At 34.9% G+C, this 22,285-nt stretch overlaps 1 protein-coding gene and 2 long non-coding RNA genes across 4 annotated transcripts; 1 reads left to right on the top strand and 2 right to left on the bottom strand.

The window, feature by feature from the left end:
• Positions 1-12,557: 12,557 nt before the first annotated feature.
• LOC111790980 (uncharacterized) lies at positions 12,558-14,329 on the top strand. Of its 2 annotated transcripts, XM_087122596.1 has the most exons (6): positions 12,655-12,693; positions 12,791-12,892; positions 12,994-13,228; positions 13,464-13,734; positions 13,818-13,895; positions 13,997-14,329. In XM_087122596.1, exons 3-6 carry the CDS (start codon positions 12,996-12,998, stop codon positions 14,045-14,047), a joined length of 633 nt encoding a protein of 210 aa, XP_086978722.1. In that variant the 5' UTR covers positions 12,655-12,693; positions 12,791-12,892; positions 12,994-12,995; the 3' UTR covers positions 14,048-14,329. The 2 variants fall into 2 exon arrangements, with proteins under 2 accessions (XP_086978721.1, XP_086978722.1); XM_087122595.1 differs by lacking the exon at positions 12,791-12,892 and having other exon boundaries at positions 12,558-12,693.
• On the bottom strand, positions 13,210-13,869 carry LOC147793231 (uncharacterized). The gene is made up of 2 exons (XR_015420406.1): positions 13,733-13,869; positions 13,210-13,632 (listed from the first exon to the last, which is right to left on the bottom strand). It is a non-coding gene; the product is annotated as an uncharacterized LOC147793231 (long non-coding RNA).
• A 291-nt stretch (positions 14,330-14,620) lies between the features above and the next one.
• On the bottom strand, positions 14,621-17,776 carry LOC147793230 (uncharacterized). Its single transcript, XR_015420405.1, has 2 exons — positions 15,420-17,776; positions 14,621-15,040 (listed from the first exon to the last, which is right to left on the bottom strand). It is a non-coding gene; the product is annotated as an uncharacterized LOC147793230 (long non-coding RNA).
• Positions 17,777-22,285: the final 4,509 nt, after the last annotated feature.

Here is a 22,285-nt window from a genome sequence, read left to right as displayed (position 1 = left end):
CACGATAGCCTGGCTTGCCACAACCAAAGCATCCTCCTATTCCAGCAAAACACACTCCCTCGTGATATCTCTTACAGTTAGGGCATTTCGGTCTGTTATGCTCTGGGGCTCTACCCCGACATTCAAATCGCCCTCGAGGCTATCTGTCAGGTCTAAAGGAATTTCTGTTAGGCCTTCTTCGTTGGCCAAAGGTATTTTGAGTGGTCACTAACGGCACATTTTGCTTTGCCATCTGTCGTGCCATATCCATCAACGTTGTCACTCTCAGGGCTAGAGCATAATCTGATGATGCTTGTACCATAACTAGACCCAGAAGCTCTATCCGGAGACCAACGATAAAACGATCAATTTTCATCTTCTCGTTACTGACATACTCAAGGCAGAACCTTGCCAGTTTATAAACTCAAGATCGTAGTCCTCAACAGTTCTGTCACCCTGTTTCAATTCTAGGAATGTTGTCTGACACTTGAGTCGGGCAACTACTGGGTAATACTTATACAGGTAGGCTTCCTTGAACTGATTCCAGGAAATATAACCTCCCTCTGGTGTAACGGTCCTCTGTGCACCTTTCCACCAAAAATGGACTTCACCCTTCAGCATGTAAGTCCCACAATGGACTTGATATTCTGGTGGACATATCATGTACATAAAGACTGTCTCTACAGCCTCCAGCCAGACCTCAGCTGCAATCGGGTCCATCTTACCCCCGTATCAAAAGTGGGCGGTTTATACCTCTGAAAGTCCTTCAAATAACGAGACTCCACAATCGTACCCGGATCTCTCGTCCCTTGCATAGTGGCCTGATTTGTCACTAGTGTCTACATTAACTGAGCCATTTGTACCTGAGTTTCCATGGTGGTTCTCATAAAAGTCTGAAACTCATCCCTTCAAACGGTCGTCGTTGACTGAGCAGGCACCATAGGAATCGGTACTGGTGCTGGTGGAGCTTCTTCAGGTACCTGATTCGGAGAAGCAGTCTCTAAAATAACTCGAGACTCGATCTTCTTCCGGCCTATCCTCGGCACGGGTGCCGATGGCGGCGTCTGTTCCTCATCCAAGGTCAGTTCTAGGTTCTCCTCCAGAGGTGGATGCTGCTCCACCTCGAGGAAATGGAAATTTGGGTCCTCTTCGACCCTCTCCTGCCCCTCCTAGGGCCAGGCCCAAGATAATCCCCTCTTCTCTTAGGCGCATTATCTGTCAACAGACAGGGAGTGAGAGTCAATACTACGTTCTCATTGTGTCTAATTCAAAAGAAGCACATTCCTTATTCTTTTTAATCCTCATCTTAGATCTCGCAACATATACCTCAAGTCTTTCTACTTCCCAATTATCAGAGAACTTACCAGATCGCGGCGGGCTTGTCGAAACTTAAGCCACAGAGATACTAGACTCTACAACCTAATGTCTATAGGACCTAAAACCATGCTCTGATACCAAACTGTCACAACCCAAAATTTGAATCTCGAAATCAAGGGCTAGACCAACAAACTATGCAATGAAATCATGTAAAAGCAAATGGATAAGACGAAATTACAAAAAAAAAAAAAAAAAAAAAAAAAAAACTTTAGCAATTATGTAGAAAGTTTGAAATCCAAACAAGGCGTTCAAGTAGCATATGAGTTCTATGAAAAGTATGTAAATGGTTTACAAAACAATGCATGACAGATCTAAACAAAAATATGCACAGACTCCTAGACGCCCCGGGACACTCCTCTGTGGCATTAAGATTTAGCACGCATTCCCGCCTCGAACGATGGCATCACTCACCTGAAAAAGAAAAAAAAAAAAAAAAAAAAAAGAAAAAAAAAAGAGCAGAAAGGAATGAGTATAAAAATACTCAGTAAGCAGCCTGTAGGCTCTTTTTGCATCCTTATCTTGGTAGGTATCCACGGTCTTTCTCAGGTTTCTAAGGAGAGTGATTTAAGCTACAACTCTCTTTTCTGTATCTTAGGAGGCTTGCCCATCATATGTAGTGAAATGGTCAATGTCCTGAGGTGAGGCACGACCTCATAAGTAAATCTGAGAGGATCGTATGGCTGGATAATACGTGACTCTCTCTGAACGTCATCCGTAGAGGTTAGCTGACAACCCTCTCACGGGACCATACATCCATCATATGTAGTGAAATGGTCAATGTCCTGAGGTGAGGCGCGACCTCATAAGTAATCTGATAGGATCGTATGGCTGGATATGAATACGTGACTCTCTCTAAACGTCATCCGTAGAGGTTAGCTGACAACCCTCTCACGGAACCATACATCCATCATATGTAGTGAAATGGTCAATGTCCTGAGGTGAGGCGCGACCTCATAAGTAAATCTGAGAGGATCGTATGGCTGGATCTGAATACGTGACTCTCTCTGAACGTCATCCGTAGAGGTTAGCTGACAACCCTCTCACGGGACCATACATCCACTAAATTCGTAGAGGAGAGAGCAACAATAGAGGCTTTTTAGAAAAAGTTTAGATCGAGGAAACTATGGAGCTTGTGTATTGTGAAATGTTCTGTATGTGTTGTGTTCTGAAAAATATGAAGAGGTGAACAAGTTAAATAGTGATGAAGTTGTAAAAATAGGAAGTGATACGGACCACTAAAACCTAAATTGAAATGTGGACCACAAAAAATAATATTTATTTATTTTTAAATTTATCGTAAAAAATTATAGACCACATGTTTTATATATATATAGAAAACATATTTAAATGTAATAATATAATTAAAAAATGTTAATGAAGAGGGTAAGTAACATTTAAAAGTAATTGAAAAGTTTTATAAATCTAATTGAAATCATTATAAATATAATTGAAATAATTTTATAATCCAAATAATTTTCTTTCTCAAAAACTAGCTTTCACAAATATAAATGAAATCATTATATTTACTTTACATTTACTTTTTTATAAAGGTAATTGAAATGATTTTATGATTCAATTATGTAAATGAAATCATTATAATTTCTTCCTATTGAAAAGTAACGGAATTTATAATGATTTTATAATCTAAATATTCCTCTTTTAATTCAAAAGTAATGGAAACTTTTATAAATGTAATTGAAAACTCCACCATTTGTTACTCTATCAAAGTTATAAATGTCATACTTTGATTGGTCTATGATGTCAATTTTGCCTCTGGTCTATGATGTCAATTTTGTCACCACATCGTCACGTCAGGTATCTTATTTTGAATTTGATTGGTCCATGATGTCAATTTTGCCGCCACATCATCACATCGGATATCTTGTTTTGACTGAAACTTATTCGTTTTATCTCTAATTTGAGTGAACCAAAAAAGACATTGAAATCGTTATTCTCAACCTTACACTGTGGACAAAATACTGAGAATTGTTAATAATTAAAGGTAGGTTTGTTATCATCAAAACATCAATTAATTAATTAATTAAATTAAGGGTCAAAAAGCCAACCATCTCCCCTTTTTTATGAAGACAAACCATTTTAAGAAAAAATAGTATGAAATCCATAAAACCATAAAACTTAAAATAATGAACATGTCCAAATAATAATATCGTGATACCAATATCGATGCATCGTATCATCAAAAATTTGAAATTCACTCACATCCATATTCTCCCCTATATTAATGTTTCAATGAATTATGAAACATCACAACAACAAAGTGATTCGTTAATTATAAAATAACAAACTTAGAGCATATTTTTCCTAATTTTATCAAAGTGATTCATTAATGATAAAATAACAAATTTAGAGCATATTTTTCCTAATTTTCTCCCCTGTGTAATCATAAAAAAGACAATAAAAAAATAATAAAAGAATGACATGCTTCCCTAATAACATGCCTATAATTAAGATTATAAAATTATAAAAAAAAATATATATATAGGCAGGCTATCAAAGTTTAATCCAAAATCACAAAGAATTTGTTTCATCCAAAGAATTTGAGCACAACAACTAGCAACCGCAATATATTCCTCTTCCGTAGTAGATAAGGCAACCGAATTTTGCTTTTTACTAAACCAAGAAACTAATGAACTACCAATAAATTGACAAATAAATTGACAAGTTCCACCAGTACTTTTACGATCAAGTAAACTTTCCACAAAGTCCACATCAGAATATCCTACCAATTTAAACTCAACATTTCTATGATACCACAATTCTAAATTAATAGTCCAAGTAAATATTTAAATATTCTTTTAACAGCATGTAGATGAGATTCTTTAGGACAACATTGAGACCTAGCACAAAGACTGACACTAAACATAATATCAGGTCTACTAGCAATCAAGTAAATAAAGATTCAATTCCCCTCGATAAGATTTTATATCTACACATTTACCTTTTTCATCCTTATCAACCTGGGTAGATGTGTTCATTGGAGTTTTTTTTTGCAATCTTACCTTCATTGAACTTAACCTTTCAAAAATTCTTGACATAAAAAAGGATCAGTAGAACCAAATATAATATCATCCACATATATTTGTACTAATAGCATATCTTTTCTTTAATTTTAATAAAGAGAGTAGTGTCGAACTTACCCATTTTGAAATGATTCTCAATAAGAAAATTACTAAGTCTATCGTACCAAGCTTTTGGAGGTTGTTTTAAGCATAAAGAACCTTTTTCAACTTAGACATGATGTGGAAAATCAAAATTTTCAAATCCAGGAGGTTGTTTTACATAAACTTCCTCCGTAATATAACCATTTAAGAATGCACTTTTCACATCCATTTGATATAATATAAAATTTTTGTAAGAAACAAATGCAAGTAACATTCTAATAGCTTCTAATCTAGCAACGGGTGCAAAAGTTTCTTCATAGTCTATACCTTCCTCGTGACAATAACCTTGAGCTACTAGTCTAGCTTTATTTCTAATGATATTCCCATTTTCATCAATTTTATTTCTAAAAAATCCATTTTGTGCCAATAATGGAAATATTGGAGGGTTTAGGGACTAATTCCCAAACTTTATTCCTTCCAAATTGATTTAGTTGTTCTTGCATAGCTAAAATCCAAAACTCATCATTTTCGGCATCTTAAGACTTTTTGGTTCAATTTGTGATTTAGTTCTTCTTGCATAGCTAAAATCCAAAACTTATCATTTTCGGCATCCTTAAGACTTTTTTGTTCAATTTGTGATTTAGTTCTTCTTGCATAGCTAAAATTCAAAACTCATCATTCTCGGCATCCTTGAGACTTTTTGGTTCAATTTGTGATTTAGTTCTTCTTGCATAGCTAAAATCCAAAACTCATCATTTTCGTCATCCTTAAGACTTTTTGGTTCAATTTGAGAAATTAAATAAATTAATAGAGGAACAAACTACCTTCAATTATTAACCATTCTCAGTATTTTGTCCACAGTGTAAGGTTTGGAATAACGATTTCAACCGTCTTTTTTGGTTCACTCAAATTAGAGATAAAACGAAAAAGTTTCAGTCAAAACAAGATACCCGACGTGATGATGTGGCAGCAAAATTGACATCATGGACCAATCAAATTCAAAACAAGATACCTGACGTGATGATGTGGTGACAAAATTGACATCATGGACCAGTGGCAAAATTGACATCATAGACCAATCGAAGTATGATATTTATAAATTTGGTAGAGTAACAAAGGGTGGAATTTTCAATTACATTTATAATAGTTTTCGATTACTTTTAAATGGAAAGAAATTATAATGATTTCAATGAAACTAGTGGTTACTTTTAAATAAATAAAAAAATTATAATGATTTCATTTACGTTTACGAGAACTAATTGTTATTTTTAAATGAAAAAGAAATTATAAGGATTTCATTTAATGAAAACTAGTTTTAAAAAAGGAACAAAATCTTTTCAATTACATTTTTAATGACTTCAATTAGATTTATAAAACTTTTCAATTACTTTTAAAATGTTACTTACATGGTTTTCATTAACATTTTAAATTCATTTTTTATTATATATATATAAATAATTATAACATATTGAAATGTAATAATATATAGACCACATGTTTCATTTAAATATATATTTTTCGTGGTCCACGTTTCGGTTCACGTTTTAATGGTCCGTATCAATTCCTATTTTTACAACTTGATCACTATTTAAACTCATCACCTCTTAGTATTTTTCACAACACACACAGAACATTTCTTTCCTCGATCTAAATTTTTTTTAAAAAGCCTCCATTGTTGCTATCTGCAAAGCTTTCAATTCTATTTTTTTATCTTATTCCTAGGGGTGTACATGGTTCGGGTTGGGTCGGGTTGGGGGATTTTTTTGACCCAACCCAAAAGTTCGGGTTGGTTGGATTGGTAACCCAACCCAACCCAACCCAACCCTCTATTTTCGGGTTGGGTTCAGGTTGGGTCCGGGTTGGGTTGTCAATTTTTTTTTTTAAAGTTTTATTTATCCACAATCTATAATTAATTCGGATATAATCTTAAATAAAATATATTAAAAGTTCTCAAACAAACACAAATCAATCTATAATTATTGACAAAAAAAAAAAAAAATCAATAAAAAATAACGAGCGAAAATTGTAACAAATTAACATAGTTCAATATTGTCATAAAATTAAAGACAACTAAATACCGACATTTTTTAGAATTGGTTAAAGTAACCAAAATACAACGGTAGATCATGAAAGGAATAAGTTAGTTATAGTTTATTCTGATGTGTTTTAAAAAGAGTATGAAATATTAAGGTATTTTTAAAAAATATATATATATAAATAAAATTAAACAAAGACAAAGAAATTAAATAATAAAATAATATAAACTTCTGATGTGTTTTAAAAAGAGTATGAAATATTAAGGTATTTTTAAAAAAATATATATATATAAATAAAATTAAACAAAGACAAAGAAATTAAATAATAAAATAATATAAACAAAACAAAAAAAATTAAAAATAACAAAACCGAAAACATACATTTAGTTGGCGTCAAATCAGGGCGTAAATGTTCATGGATTAACCTCAGTACTACTCTAGCAAACCCATTAATAAGAAAGAATCTTCATAATAATTCTATATATTTTATTTAGCTCGGGTCAACCCGAGCGTTTTGCCCATGAACCCAAAACCGAACCGATTCAATTCGGGTTCAGAAAAATGAACCCAACCCTACCCGAAATGCTAATCCAACCCAACCCAACCCTTATAGTTCGGGTTGGGTTGGTCCAGGTTGTCGGGTTGCCGGGTTGAATGTACACCCCTACTTATTCCTGAGAGAGATGTTTATTATTTTGTTGTGGTGTTTCTATAAGATTTCAGACAATTGTACTTGTTTGATCTTGAGTCGTGGAAAGGATTGAGTATGCTCTTGAACTCGTAAAAAGAGCCGTGTACCGATTTGATCCTGAGTCGTGGAAAGGATTGAGTTTGCTCTTGAACTCGTAAAAAGAGCAGTGTACCGGTTTGATCCTGAGCCGTGGAAATGATTGAGTTTGCTCTTGCACTCATAAAAAGAGCGGCGTAGCGGTTGGGCTCTGATCTGAGAAAAGAGTCAAAAAGTTTTATTCAAATTCCCAAGAGGTGCTTGGAGAGTCGAGTAGGTCGACTCAAAACTAGGTGTTATATTTTCTAACCCTTTTCCTATTTAAGTTCTAAATTATTGTTAAGTTTTATTGCATGGTATCAAGTTTGATTGTTATTAAAAAAAAATTAATAATTACATTGTTGAAACCCTATTCACCCCTCTAGGGTTGTCATATCGATCCAACAGAGTTTCCACACCTTGTTCGGGATCACCAATAATCAAGTCCTTGGGATGGAGGCATACCTCCATACTTTTGGCACTTATGAACAACTTTTCTTCCTCTTTTCATTTAAGCTCACTTCTTATGTACTTGAAAAAGAGTCTCCTTTGCCACTAACACGTAAATCTCCAAAATTTCTTTCTAAATCATTATTACAAGATTCATCAAATACCGCATGCATAGATTCTTCTATAACAAGTTCTCTTATTAAAAACTCTATAAGCTTTACTAGTAGATGAATAATCAAGAAAAATTTCAATACCCGTCTTAGAATCAAATTTTCCCACCTTTTCTTTTTGGTTCAAAATAAAACATTTGCAACCAAAGAAATATCCAATATTTTGAATGTTATTATGCCAAAGTTCACACCGAGTTTTATCTAAACAGGGTCTAATTAAAACTCTATTTAAAACATAACAGGTGGAATTAACAACTCGCCCAAAAGTATTTAAGTAAATCATATTCATTTAACATTGATCTAGCAAATTCTTGTAAAAAATTTTCTTTCAACCACACCTTTTTGTTGAAAAGTCCTGGGAGAGAAGTCATGATAAAAACCATTATCTTTACACAAATTTCAAACCCTGTACTATCAAATTTTCCTCCATGGTCACTCCTAATTTTAGTAAAAACATTTAGAACTAGTTTTACAAAACTCTCACTCCTAATTTTAGTAAAAAAAAAACTTTTTTCATTTAGAACTAGTTTCACAACTAGCAAATCATTTCAACACATTATTTTTATGTTTTATCATAAAAAACCAAGTAATTAAAATCATACATTTTCAAAGAGTACTAGAGTCATTACCTATAGTACCCTTACCAATTATTTTATCTTCTTATTGTCGCCAATAGTTACTAAGCCACCGTCCTTTTTGGAAAGACTCACAAACCTGGATTGGTTTCCTGTCCTGTGTCTTGAGCAACCACGGTCGAAATACCACTTATTTTTCTTGGAGGCTTTCAAATAAACATAGAAATAAAGATATTCAAAATTGACCTTTTGGTACCCATACTTGTTCGGTCCTAACAAGTTAGTTTTCACAAATTTAGGAATCATGTTTGCATTCATATTAAAAAACTTACCACACGAGAAACATCATGCAGGAATTTATTTCTTGGACTAAGTTTATGTACTCTATTTTCAATAGAAAAATTATTTCTTAAAATATTGTTAAATTTTATATTTTGAGAAAATTTTCTTCAAAAAGTAATGTTTTGAGAATTTTTCAATTTAAAGCAATTAGGTCTAATATGACCTTCAACACCACAATAATGACATATAGGCACAAATCTAGATTTATCATACTCAGATACAAATTTGCATGTGTTAGCATAGGTATAATGGGGATGGTTTAACAAATATTGTTTTAGAACTTGAAGGAGTAGAACATTCATCAATATAGCCTAGTGCTCTTTTATCACCATAAGGTTTACCTGCTTCAATTATTTTATCGAATCTTCTATAGTGTTTCATTCCTTTTCTTTGAGTAATTTAATTAACTTATCCTTTTCATAACAATCATGCTCAAGAAACTTAATTTTATCAAGTAATGCAGTTTTCTCATCACAATCATGTACATGTTTTTCACCGGATATATCAAATTTTACAACATTATGATTATTCTCTTTCAAGCAACAAATTTCATTTAATAAAGACTCATTTTTAATAATTGAAGCCTTATATTTCTTTTGAATCATAAGATACTTTGAACCAGTTTTTCTAAATCAAGTGCATCTCCTCAAAAACTTTAAATAATTCATCGTAAGAAGGAGATTCAAGAATTACCTCGTTTTCTTCATCATCTTTGTTACCCTGAGCCATGACTTCATCATCTTTGTTACCCTGAGCCATGACTTCATCCTCTTTGTCACCATGAGCCATGAAGCAAAAATTTGCTTCATCACTTAGAAATTCATTTGCATACATGCTACTTTTTATCACTTAGAGATACATTTGCATACATTACTTTTTATCACTTAGAGATTCATTTGCATACATGCTACTTTTTATCACTTAGAGATTAATTTGCATACCTTTTATTATGAGCTAACATGCTAATTTTTGTTTCTTTAACTTGATTTGTTCCCTCATGAGTTACAAGAGTTTTCCAAATCCTCGTGAGTTACAAGAGTTTTCCAAATTTCATATGCTGAACAACACATAGATACTCTATTAAATTCATCATTACTTAGGGCACAATAAAGATAATTTATTGCACTAACATTAAAAGAACATTTTTTTTATATCATGTTTATCAAATTCATTCTCTAATTTAAGCTCCACAATGTTATTAACAATTTTTATTGAAATGAAAGGACCTTTACTAACATTCAACCATAATTCTTAATCAACCGATTGTAAATAAATTTTCATTCTAACTTTTCAATACGTATAATTTGTTCTATCAAAATAAGGAGGTCTAGAAGTTGACTGTCCTTCACAAAAACCGTTTTATAAGCTCTAAAAATAAAGTTTATATAAAAAAAAATCAATAAAAGCAATCTGCTCTGATACCAATTGTTGGATCGATATGACAACCGTAGATGGGTGAATAGGGTTTCAATCATGTAATTATTATTATTATTATTATTATTATTTTTTAATAACAATAAAACTTATACCATGAAATAAAACATAACAATAATTTAGACTTTAAATAAGAAAAGGGTTAGAAAATATAACACCTTATTTTTATAGTGGTTCGGTCAAACTCGACCTACTCCACTCCCCAAGCGCCTCTTGGGAATTTGAATAAAACTTCTGACTCTTTCCTCGGATCAGAGCCCAACTGCTATACCGCTCTTTTTACGAGTGCAAGAGCAAACTCAATCATTTCCACGGCTCAGGATCAAACCGGTACACCGCTCTTTTTACAAGTTCAAGAGCAAACTCAATCATTTCCACGGCTCAGGATCAAACTGGTACACCGCTCTTTTTACGAGTTCAAGAGCAAACTCAATCCTTTCCACGACTCAGGATCAAACCGGTAAGCCACTCTTTTTACGAGTTCAAGAGCAAACTCAATCCTTTCCACGGCTCAAGATCAAACCAGTACAACTGTCTGAAATTTTATATAAACACACCATACCACAACTCTATGAAGTAGTAGATTTACAATTTTCTCACACTACAATAGACATCTCTCTCAAAATAAGATAAGCAAGAAATAAAATTGGAAACTTAGAAATAGCAACAATAGAGGCTTTTTAAAAAAAAGTTTAGATCGAGCAAACTATGGAGCTTGTGTATTGTGAAATGTTCTGTGTGTTGTGTTCTAAAATAATATGAAGAGTTGATGAGTTTAAATAGTGATCAAGTTGTAAAAATAGGAATCGATACAGACCACTAATTCTTTCTCAAAACTAGTTATTATAATTTCTTTTCATTGAAAAGTAACGAAAATTTATAAATGCAATTGAAATGATTTTATAATCAAAATACTCCTCTTTTAATTCAAAAGTAATGGAAAACTTTTATAAATGTAATTGAAAACTTCACCCTTTGTTACTCTATCAAAGTTATAAATGTCATACTTCGATTGGTCTATGATGTCAATTTTGCCGCTGGTCCATGTGGTCAATTTTGTCACCACATCAGGTATCTTGTTTTGAATTTGATTGGTCTATGATGTCAATTTTATCGCCACATCATCACGTCGGGTATCTTGTTTTGACTAAAACTTATTCGTTTTATCTCTAATTTGAGTGAACCAAAAAAGACGTTGAAATCGTTATTCCCAACCTTACACCGTGGACAAAATACTGAGAATTGTTAATAATTGAAGGTAAGTTTGTTTTCATCAAAACATCAATTAATTAATTAATAAAATTAATTAATTTGAGATTAAGGGCCAAAAAGCCAAAGGGCATACAAATTTTGGCGATTTTCTAAGGCAATATTACATGCGGTTTACTTTCTAAATCATTTACATACAAAGGAGTCGGACACTTGCACACCTTACAAGCATGATTTGGTAAGACATCTCGCTTCGAGCATCTAAGAGTTTTCGATTGTACAACACATGTTAAGACTGCAAAGTCATATATCAAAAAGCTTGAGGATAGAAATTAAAAAAGGGTGTATTTTGGCACAGAGGATGAGATCAAGGTACATAGGTTGTATGATCGGCAACATGAAAAAATTCATGAGTAAAAATATTGTATTCGAGGAAGAGAATAAATTGGGATTGATGCAGAGGTTCAAATTAGTTAAATATATTTAGACATTACATTTACATCTTATTTAAAATATTATGTTTCAGGTAATAAACTATAAGGAGTGAGCGCAGCAACGAGAAGAATAGGGAGATATTCAAAATATATATTATTTAACATTCTACCTATTTCTTTTAGGTAAATTTATCTAATATTTAATTTTGTTTAAATCTAAATAAAATTAAAATCTTGGCTCTCATAATTCCTAAAGGATCAATCCCTCGTTGTTTAGGCTAAAAGGGCACATGCGTCCATCTTTCAGCTAAAAGACGAGAAGCCCATATGTTTCCGTGGGCCTACGCTGTGAGGCAGCCCAAAATGAGAAGCGTTTGGGCCCATTGAGCCCACGATCGTACTTCTCGTCGAACAGAATGGGAATTGAACTTCCGTTTTTCTTCGAACCAAATTGAAGGCGAAGAAGAAGAAGAGGGCGAGGAGAGAGAGAAAATCAGAAACAGCATCAGCGAAGAAGAAGAAGAGGGCGAGGAGAGAGAGAAAATCAGAAACAGCATCAGCGAAGAAGACGACCGCCATAGCCATAGCTCAGGCTTCAACAAGCTCACTCAACCACACATTCTCTCTAGTAATGCTGGGAAATTTCCACACCACAAACCCGATTATCCCGAGATTTTTTCTGGTCATCGAGGCTCCAAATTGAGTATCACGATCGGAGCTGCAATTTCCTTGGAAGATCTGAGTTTCCTTCATCGGATAAACCTTCTTCTGTCGTTCATAAGCATCGTCCTCTCTCATTGTGAGTATTCCTCTTCTTCGGTTTTCTTTTCCTCCTTCATCTTCGCTTTCATGCGCTCTCACTGTCTTTGATTTGGCGAGGGCGTGTTTTTCATCAGATCTTGTGATTAGAGATCGTTTCTTCCACTTTTGCAATCTCCTATGCGAGTTCTCCTCGAAGTTGAGAAAGGGAGACTTGTGGAAGAATCCTGATTAGCCTCGTTGTTCTCTAGCGTTGTCGAATTCATTCTGTTTCCACAGTTGTCTCAATTGGAAATTTCCAAACGGATTGATGAATTTCTCGTTGTTTTCCCCTTCGCAGATATGGAGACGGAGGTCAGGAATCAGAATCAAAGTGGATGTAAGGCTCTGGAACCGGAGGTTTTCATACAGTGGGTAAAGAGGAAGCGACTGCGATGTGCTAGAATCAAAGACCCAGAAATCTCCGAGAGATTGTGCGGCGGCCTACGGAACAAAATCGGATCTCGGGGCGATCGCTGTGTGGTTTCTACTTCGGATAAAGAAAGGACCCCACTCCAACCAAATCGTTTAACTAGGTTAGAAATCGACGCCCAATTCATGTTGTTTTCCACACTACTTGAAAGCAGATTAAAAAAAAAAAAGGACGATTATGACTGAATTTTCTCGATTCATTACTTTACTTTGTGCTTTCCTGGGCTATGTATTTGTGTCGTTGGGTCTTCTTCTCCTCCCCCAGCTAGGAAAGAGAGCAATTCAAGAGAGGGTTTGGTGAAACAATTTTGTTTGCTGTTGGATCTGTTTGGGTGGCAGGAATTCTGAAGGCGTTGCTACACTGCGTAACGGTGGTGCAGGCACAGCGCCGTCGCCAGAGAAGGAGGATCGTTACTACGCCACCAGAGGATCCACCGCAGCAGTGGTGGACGAGAACGGGCACGAGGAGAGAGGAGGTTGCTATGTTTGGCCAAAGCTGTTGATTGCTCTGTCAAGCAAAGAAAAGGAAGAGGACTTCATGGCCATGAAGGGGTGCAAGCTCCCAATAAGACCCAAAAAGAGAGCAAAGATGATTCAGAGAAGCTTACTCGTAAGCAACCGCCGCCACCACCACCACCTTCCTCCTTTTCTTTCTTTGTTTGTGGGTTAGTGATTGGGGGTTTGTTGTGTCAGCTGGTGAGCCCTGGAGCATGGCTGACTGAAATGAGCCAAGAGAGATATGAAGTAATGGAAAAGAAGACCACAAAGAAGGTAACACAACCTTGCTCCTTGCTTGTTCTTTGAAAACCGTCTGGTAAATGGCTATGGCTATGACTTGGAACTTGAAAATGCTTTGTGGGTTTTGACTGCAGAGACCAACAGGGTTGAAAGCCATGGGAAGCATGGAAACTGATTCAGAATAAGGAAAGCAAATGGGAAGCCATTGACACTGAATGGAAAGAACTGACCCTTTTATGTTCTATTTATTTTTGCAACGCAGAATTTGAATGAAGAAGAGAAAGAGATAATCTCAATCTCATCATCATCAGCATCCTCTGCTCTGCTCTGTTCTTTGGTATTGTGGTGTGAGGCACAGCCGCAAAAGAGATGAATTCTTATTTTTGTGTATAAAATGTAATGTAAAAAATATATATATATATATTTTTAGTGGAAGGTCGATTTTAAATAGGATTTTGTATTGTATAGCTCTTTTAATTCTCCTATTTAAATATAAATTTGAATTTCATAATGACACAAATTTGTTGTTTGTATAAACAAACTCTAAACCAGTTATAAAGCTTTTTGTTCATAAAATAGTCTAAAAAGCTATGCAATCTTGTATCTCTAAGCTATATTTAAAAAGAAGGTAGAAGAATTGCTTTTTTTATCGCTAAACCCTAAACCCTAAACCCTAAAACTATCGTATTTATGTGCTAGGTTTAAATTTTCATGCTTCCAAAACTAAAAGAAAATAAACTTAATTAAAAACATGACAATAATGACAATAACACCTTTTCGTTACAATATGACATTTTTCCAAAACTACAATATTTGTTTTGTGAGAAAGAATTTGTAAAACGGTTTTCATAAAAATCCCCAAAAAATGCTTGAAGTTAGTCTTGAGAAAACATCACAGATTTCTTTCTACCAAGTACTTTTGCTACAAACACTTCATTTAAAAGCACTCTGGAAGACACCTGCGCGCACCCAAAAATGTATATACATCACCTGTGTGGGAAGCTCTTAAAACACGACATAAATGGAGACCACCGTTTGCAGAAAATAAGGTGTTTTTTTTCCAGCTTGCGGGGGGCAGAGTGAGAGAGAAAAGCATTCCCATCCAACCTAAGCATTGAAAACCATCACCTACCATTGTCTTTTTCAATAAATTGGCCAAATCCATTGTCTTTTTCAACCTGTTCCAAGTGGCAAACAGCTGAGCAGAGACTATATTCAATTCAAGCATTATCTATCACAAAAGGCCTAGAAGCGGGAACAAAACATTTGAATTAAAACTCTAACTATCTGGCCCACCAAGTTTGTCAAATAAGGTAGAAGCTACAACTCAAAAACTACTACCACTACTACTGATCTGTATGTGTTTTTCTTCATAATCAAGTTGATCATGTTAGGTGCAAAAAATGTACTATGACAGATCTATCATACATATGTGAGAATAATAACATCCATAAGGCCTTTAGTTGGTTCTAAAAGCTAAGTAACGAGAGTTTATGTCTAAAGTAGACAATATTACTGTGAGATCTTACATCGACTGGCGAGGGGAACAAAGCATACCTTATAAAAATGTGGAAACATCTCCCTAGTAGACACGTTTTAAAACCGTGAGGCTGACGACGATACATAACGGGCTAAAGCGGCCAATATCTACTAGCAGTAACTTGGACTGTTACAATCATAGATACATGGACATTCATGGTACTCATAAGATCACTTTCTCTTTTTTTTTTTCTAAACAAGATAGGAAAAATGTGCAGAAGAAGAAAGATTTGTTTTAGCTAACCAGACTCAACTTTAGACAAGGAGAAGCTGCAAGTGTATGCTGCCAGAATTCTCAGGCTCATCAACAAGGAACTGAAGCCAGAACACAACAATCAATGTTTGACATGTTCAAATTTGCTTCAGATAAAGATAACCCATGCATATCAAAGTTCAGGTCGAGTGTGAGAATCAGGCTGCAGTGAGGTTTATCAATGCAAGAATATCAAGCAACATCAGATAACTAATGAGTTCAACGAACCATAGATCAAATGAACCTTGCTCTTGAGGAAAAAATAAGAGAAGGAACATGTACAAATAGCTACAACAAGACCAGTATCCGATCATGAAGACATACATGGTGTCAAGAAAAGTTAAACGCCAACATTCCATATTTCAACATAATAGAGTTTCAGACCATGTGATCATTATTCGAGTAATGAATATGCAAACCATACCATGATTAAATGAAATTTCATGAAGGTAGATTTACTAAATCTTTCTTTTGGCTTATCCAATGTAATGCAGGGCATTCACATGTTAAATATGCAATGCATGACTATAATACGCATGCATGAATCTATTCAGGTACATAAACTTGCTTCTGCTTCCCACAATACCTTCGAAATCAATGAAGACGATGCATAAAATTTCCAGCAACTAAACTTTCCTCATACATGCTTGGTAAGAGAAAGACTGGAAGAACAAAAACAGGGACAAACAGCTTTTTCATAATAAAATTTGAAGCAACGTGGGGATTGAGCACAAAAGAAATGGGAGAAGTTACTGAAAGACTTCATGTATGATGATGCAAACAAGCAAAAAAAGAAACAACACCAAGAATACATATGAGCAAAAGAAGAAACAAATCGACCATTTTAACATTTTTAATCCTAAATATGAGCAAACTTCACCGACTGCCAAATTTGAGTTGCAGTCATCAATCTTATGCATAAAAGTCCTCTTCTTCTGTATAACCACAACACCAAATAAACATCAGAATGACAGACTTCCAAAGGAACACTGGTTTCAGACTGAACTGATAACTGAAAGAGAAGTTTGAACCAAACTTCCGTCACCAAAGGGAAAGTAAGTACAGCCAAGATTCAGAATGCCGTTTGATAGAGTAAAGAATCTTCCTCTGTTAGATATCAAATAAACCGGGGCGAGTTAACACAAAAATCAAAAGGTGTATGAACTATCAAAGATTAAAGGTTTTGAACAAGAATTAGAAGGAATTCCAACAGAGATTTCAAAGGAAAATTTTGAATAGAATGAACAGCCAAGCCTCCAATCATCGTATGGGACTAATGTTTGGTACCCGTATAAAGGAGTAGCTTGAACTCAAAGGAAGATAAGACGGACCACATCCAAGCAATCCTGCGAGAATACCACCTCATAGAAGCCATTTTCTTCGTACATAAGAGAGAAAATAATGGAAGAAAAGTGAGAACAATAATCAGATCCATGACTAAACATAATGAAAGAACACAAACCAAGGTAAGATAGAGGAAATGCATCCCAGGTCAAACAACGAAAGGAACAAACAACAAAGAAATTTACAATATCACGCGTCTAATATGCATTGGTAAAATTATATAATAAGTTTACAAGAGAGATCCAACATCAGATTGAATCAACAGTCATAATACTACAAATCAGAAACAGGTAATACAATAGAGGAAATCAATCGGAGTGAGAATTGTAATCGTAGGAATCAAGGTCGTCGGTATTGGAATAATCGGAATCGGAGGAGGAGGAGGAGGAGGAGGAAGAGGAGGAGAGAGAGGGAAGGCAGAGGGAGGAAAGGAGGGAAAGGGAGATACGTCGGATATGGTGGAAAGGGAAACAGAAGATGAGGTAAAGAACATGGTCGCTGCTCAAGCGCTCGGGATTACAGGCGACGTATTGACAGAGATCGGCAGAAAGATTGGCGACCCAAACAACGACAGGACTGTTCAACACCATGGCTGAGCTTCGATTGAGAAAACGGGAGAAGGAATTTGGGACCTGCCTGTTCGTTGATCCAACTCCTCCTTCGCCGTCGTGTAATTAGATCAAATTCCCAAATTGGACTTTTTTCCGGTTTCCTTTTTTCTTTTTTTTCTTTTTTTTTTTATTTTTTTTGTTTTTTGTTTTTTGTTTTTTTGTTTTTTTTTTTTTTTTTTTTTTCTAAATTAGAGATGGAAATTGGAAAATGCTTCCGACGGAGGATTTCCATCAAAAGTTCACGGACCAATGGAAGATTACAAATTCATAAAAATCGAGAGTCAAAACCCAAACTCGTGCGTCTTCCATCTCTGCCTCTACCCTCCATCGCACCACAACGCCCTCACAAGCTAGTTTGGAATTAGAAAAAAAAAAAAAACTTCGGCAAAGGCTAACCAAGCAAATGGGTCTTATTTGACGTTGTGTGTTGACACGTGCCTCGTGATTCTACACGTGTCATATATTTGATACGTGTGGGTTTTTTGTGAAACGATATGACTATGATATAATATATATATATTATAATATGTGAATGATATGATAACTCTTACAATATGATGTGTTCAATGATATGTTTGAGATAGAATACGAGAAGAATGCAATAAACGTTATGTAACGATATGACTAAGATATGTTCATGAATAAATATGGTTATGTTATGTATAGAAAACGATATGATTATGATAGATTGATAAAACGATATGGTTAAGATACGTTCATGCAATGGTATGGCTAGGATACGTTAACGAAACAATATGATTTGGATAGGTTCATGAAAGGATATGGTTAGGATACTTTTGGAAACAATATGACTAAGATATGTTCACGAAATGATACAACTATGAGATGTATAAGAAGGATAAGCTTATGACAAGTTTAAGAAACGATATAACTAGATATGCATATGGAACGGTATGACTATGAAGTGTTTAAGAAATGATATGATATATGAATGACGAATATGATATATTGTGATACGATATGTTATGGTGATAAATTGATATGTTTATGATATGATATATTGTGATACGATATGTTATGGTGTGATATGTGGAAGACATACATGAGTTATGTTATATGACTGTTGTGATATATGATATGGTATGATATGTGCATGAGAATTGTTATGTTTGGAAGCATGGAAACGTTATGGTATGACATATGTATGTAATATGAATGATATGATATGATTGACATGCAAAACGAAGAACTAGCATGAAATACAACCCCAGCATACGCATGGAAGATATGATAAACGATATAATAAATGATATGATATGAAGGAAGACGCTAGCGGGATTTTATTAATTAATAATGAAAATAGAAAAATGTTGAGACCTCATGCAATATTGTATGCTCATGCATTCAGGGATAACCCCATATTTTTTGTAATAGTACGGACGCGTATGCAATGAGGCAGAGAAACGATCATTATGTTTATCATAATGGTGTCGTGGCGGTCGCTATTTCTAACGGGTGTCTGGCATCATCAACTACCAGAGAATGCTCGCTCGACCAAAAAGGGGCCCAGGAGGTGTGCGAACCGACTAGTGGGTCCATACTTGAACGTGTGGATCGTGTATAGGAAAATTAAGTACACATCCAAGTTGCCGTTAGGATACCCATCGTAAGAAAATATACTGTTATGATAGCATTCATTAAATTGTATATGTTTGCATTTAACCCCAATAATGAAGTCACTTATTGAGTATTTCTAAAATACTCAGGCGACGTGTTACTTCTATTTTAGGTAAATGCAAGACATCGGTTGACGATGGCATCGCAACTCGAGATCATGACACATATATAAGGTAGATGGATTTATTTTCTTAGACTTAGTAGGATAGGATGTTTTTATTTAAAATGTGTATTTATTTTTATTTAGTCTTTCGTTGTGTCGTTTTAAAGATATTTTCAAACACGCAAGTCCATGACAATGTTTTAAGATGAAAGTTTATGTTTTATAAAGAAGTTTAAATGAATTATTTCCACATTCAATGTTCATGATATGTATATAGTAGCGACCTTAGATTAAGTAAAAAATTTAGGGTCGTTACCCTTGCATCACAATATATCATATCATGAACATATCAATTTATCACATATATCGTGTTGGGTTATATGTCCTAAAACTCATAGTTTGTAAACAAAAACATATTCCATTTTCAATAAATTTATTATTGTTGTTTATTCAGTAAAGATTGTTATTGAATAAAGTGAACTTTACAATCATTAATCTAAATCCAATAAACTATGAACACTCTGGCTATAGTATGATTACTTGAACTATATGTAGAGACATAAGAGTGGATTAAGTTCAAATATATATAGTCAAAATGATCTATAGTATAAGGATAAGGCTGGGTACCTTATTCTTTGGACACTATGGATGCGGCCCACTTTTGTATATGATATAAACAATGTGATCACTAAATTGTACATGTGGAGACATGTGAGTGGGGGCGTTCTATGCAATGAGTATTGCATAAGATCGGACCATGAAGAAAACCACTCTCACTTTATAATGTCGTTTACTGTTGAGACTGATTTTCTTTTCATTTGATAACCTAGGTAACTCGGTTTTAATCCTGAGCTAACCATGAACTCCTGTTTATTCGGAATTATCCTTAGATTTGCATGGGTGAGAGTGGCTCTAGTTCGCCGACTCAATAGGCCTCCCATTTCAAGGGTAAGACTGGGTGAATGGCTGGGGACGTGGGGTGCAAGATGGAATTCACTCTACCCACTTTTAGGAATAGAAGAGAGGTAGTTCCCTTAAGCACTAACTCCAGGTCTTGAACAAGGGGCCCCACCCTCTCATTAGCTTGAGAGGGATTCGGTTTACTAGTTGGACCACAAACCAATTGTTCATTAGAGGATCAGTGAGATGTAAGGAACAAGAAGTAACTTTAGGGGTAAAACGGTAAATTGACCCAGCTCTAGTTACAAACAACCTGTGAAGGATCGACTTACTAATCATGGTTATATCAAATGGACAGAAATATATCTATAGTGAGGGGAGTGCAACTACTAGCTATAGTGGAGTGTCCTATTAGTTAACGAATGTTGGTTAACAAGGTTAATGAGTTTAGCCGGTTAATCTTGGATCGTTGGAGCCCATGATCTATAGGTCCATTAGGTCCCTCTGCTAGCTCATATCGGACTAAACCATAGAACAGTGTGACGAGTGAGTTCGAAGTGTTCGAATTCAAATTAGGGAATATGCGCTACATATATACGATATATTTAACCGCATTTTTGTTTTATTTACTAATTAAACAAAAAGAGAGGATGTGAGATATTTAAATAAGATTTAAATATCTTAATCAATTATGTGTCCGAATTGATTGAGATTGACATTTGAATTAATATTAAATATTAATTAAATAGTTTAATTAAATGTTACCTTAATTTGAAATTCATTATTCAAATTAATTGTTTAATTACAATGATTTAATGGAAAAATCTATGTTAGTGAAATTTTGAGGTGTCAAAATTTGGTTTAACCAAACTTGCATGCTTGCCAAATAAACCCCCACAAGTTTGAGTAGAATTTTGAGTGTCAAAATTTGGTCAACTCAAACATGCATGCTTGCCACATAATCCCAAATATTTGAGTGGAATTTTAAGTGTCAAAATTTGGTGATCTCAAATTTGCATGAACATATCCTAGTCATATCGTTGCATGAACGTATCCTAACCATATCATTTTATCAATCTATCATAATTATATCATTTTTTATACATAACCTAACCATATCGTTTTATGAACATATCTTAGTCATATTGTTACATCACGTCTATTGCACCATTCTCGTATCTTATCTCAAACATATCATTTCACACATCAAACCGTAAGAGTTATCATAGAATTCACATATCATAAAATATACATATCTTATCATAGTCATATCGATTCATAAACAATTCACACATATCAAATATCTGACACGTGCAGAACCATGGGGCACGTGTCAACACAAAACATCAAATATAACCATGTTGTTAGTAAGGTCACTTACTTGGTTGGCCTTGGGATTCAATTTCCTCGAAGTTGCTCTAACCATCGTCAGGAGTTGTTTCCTATTCGAACGCCCAACTTATTTTCGTTAATAACACGCATTTCTAGCTTTAATCAACTTGAACTTGGAAATAGGACGTTATACTGACCTCAATTACCTTAATAAAGGTCAAATTTAGCTATGGAAGGGTCGAAAATATAGGAATTGGTATAAGAATGTCTATACCGAGCCGAGTGACACATTTTTTAGCCGAGAAGCTGTGCTATGTCAAGTCGAGTCGTGCAGCCAAAGGAGTCGACCACTGCAAGTATCGCCATGTGTCACCGAGAGGGGTTGAAGCATACATAGACTTCGAGTCGACCACTGTCAAGGCTACTCGGGTCGAGGCGTAGACTTTGAGTTTTTCCTTGAGGTGTGCGGTTATGTATTGAGTCGTCACTCCATCGGGCCGCAGTTTCTGGGTTCTGTTCTTCATTGGGTTGCGGGTGTCTGGGCTGTGGACTTGGGCCATCGTAGTGGATCACAGGTTACAGGCTGCGAGCGTGGTATTGGGTCATGACATAACTTGTAAGTAGGCTGCAAATTTCGTGTTGCAGACATGTTGCGCAGGCTTGGGTCGTGGTCCGACTTCCTCCTCCGGGCTGCAGATGACTA

This window comes from Cucurbita pepo, chromosome 3 (genome assembly GCF_057944985.1).
Source record: "Cucurbita pepo subsp. pepo isolate OVF chromosome 3, ASM5794498v1, whole genome shotgun sequence".
Classification (NCBI taxonomy): Eukaryota; Viridiplantae; Streptophyta; class Magnoliopsida; order Cucurbitales; family Cucurbitaceae; genus Cucurbita; species Cucurbita pepo.
This window is presented reverse-complemented; position numbering and strand designations above follow the sequence as displayed.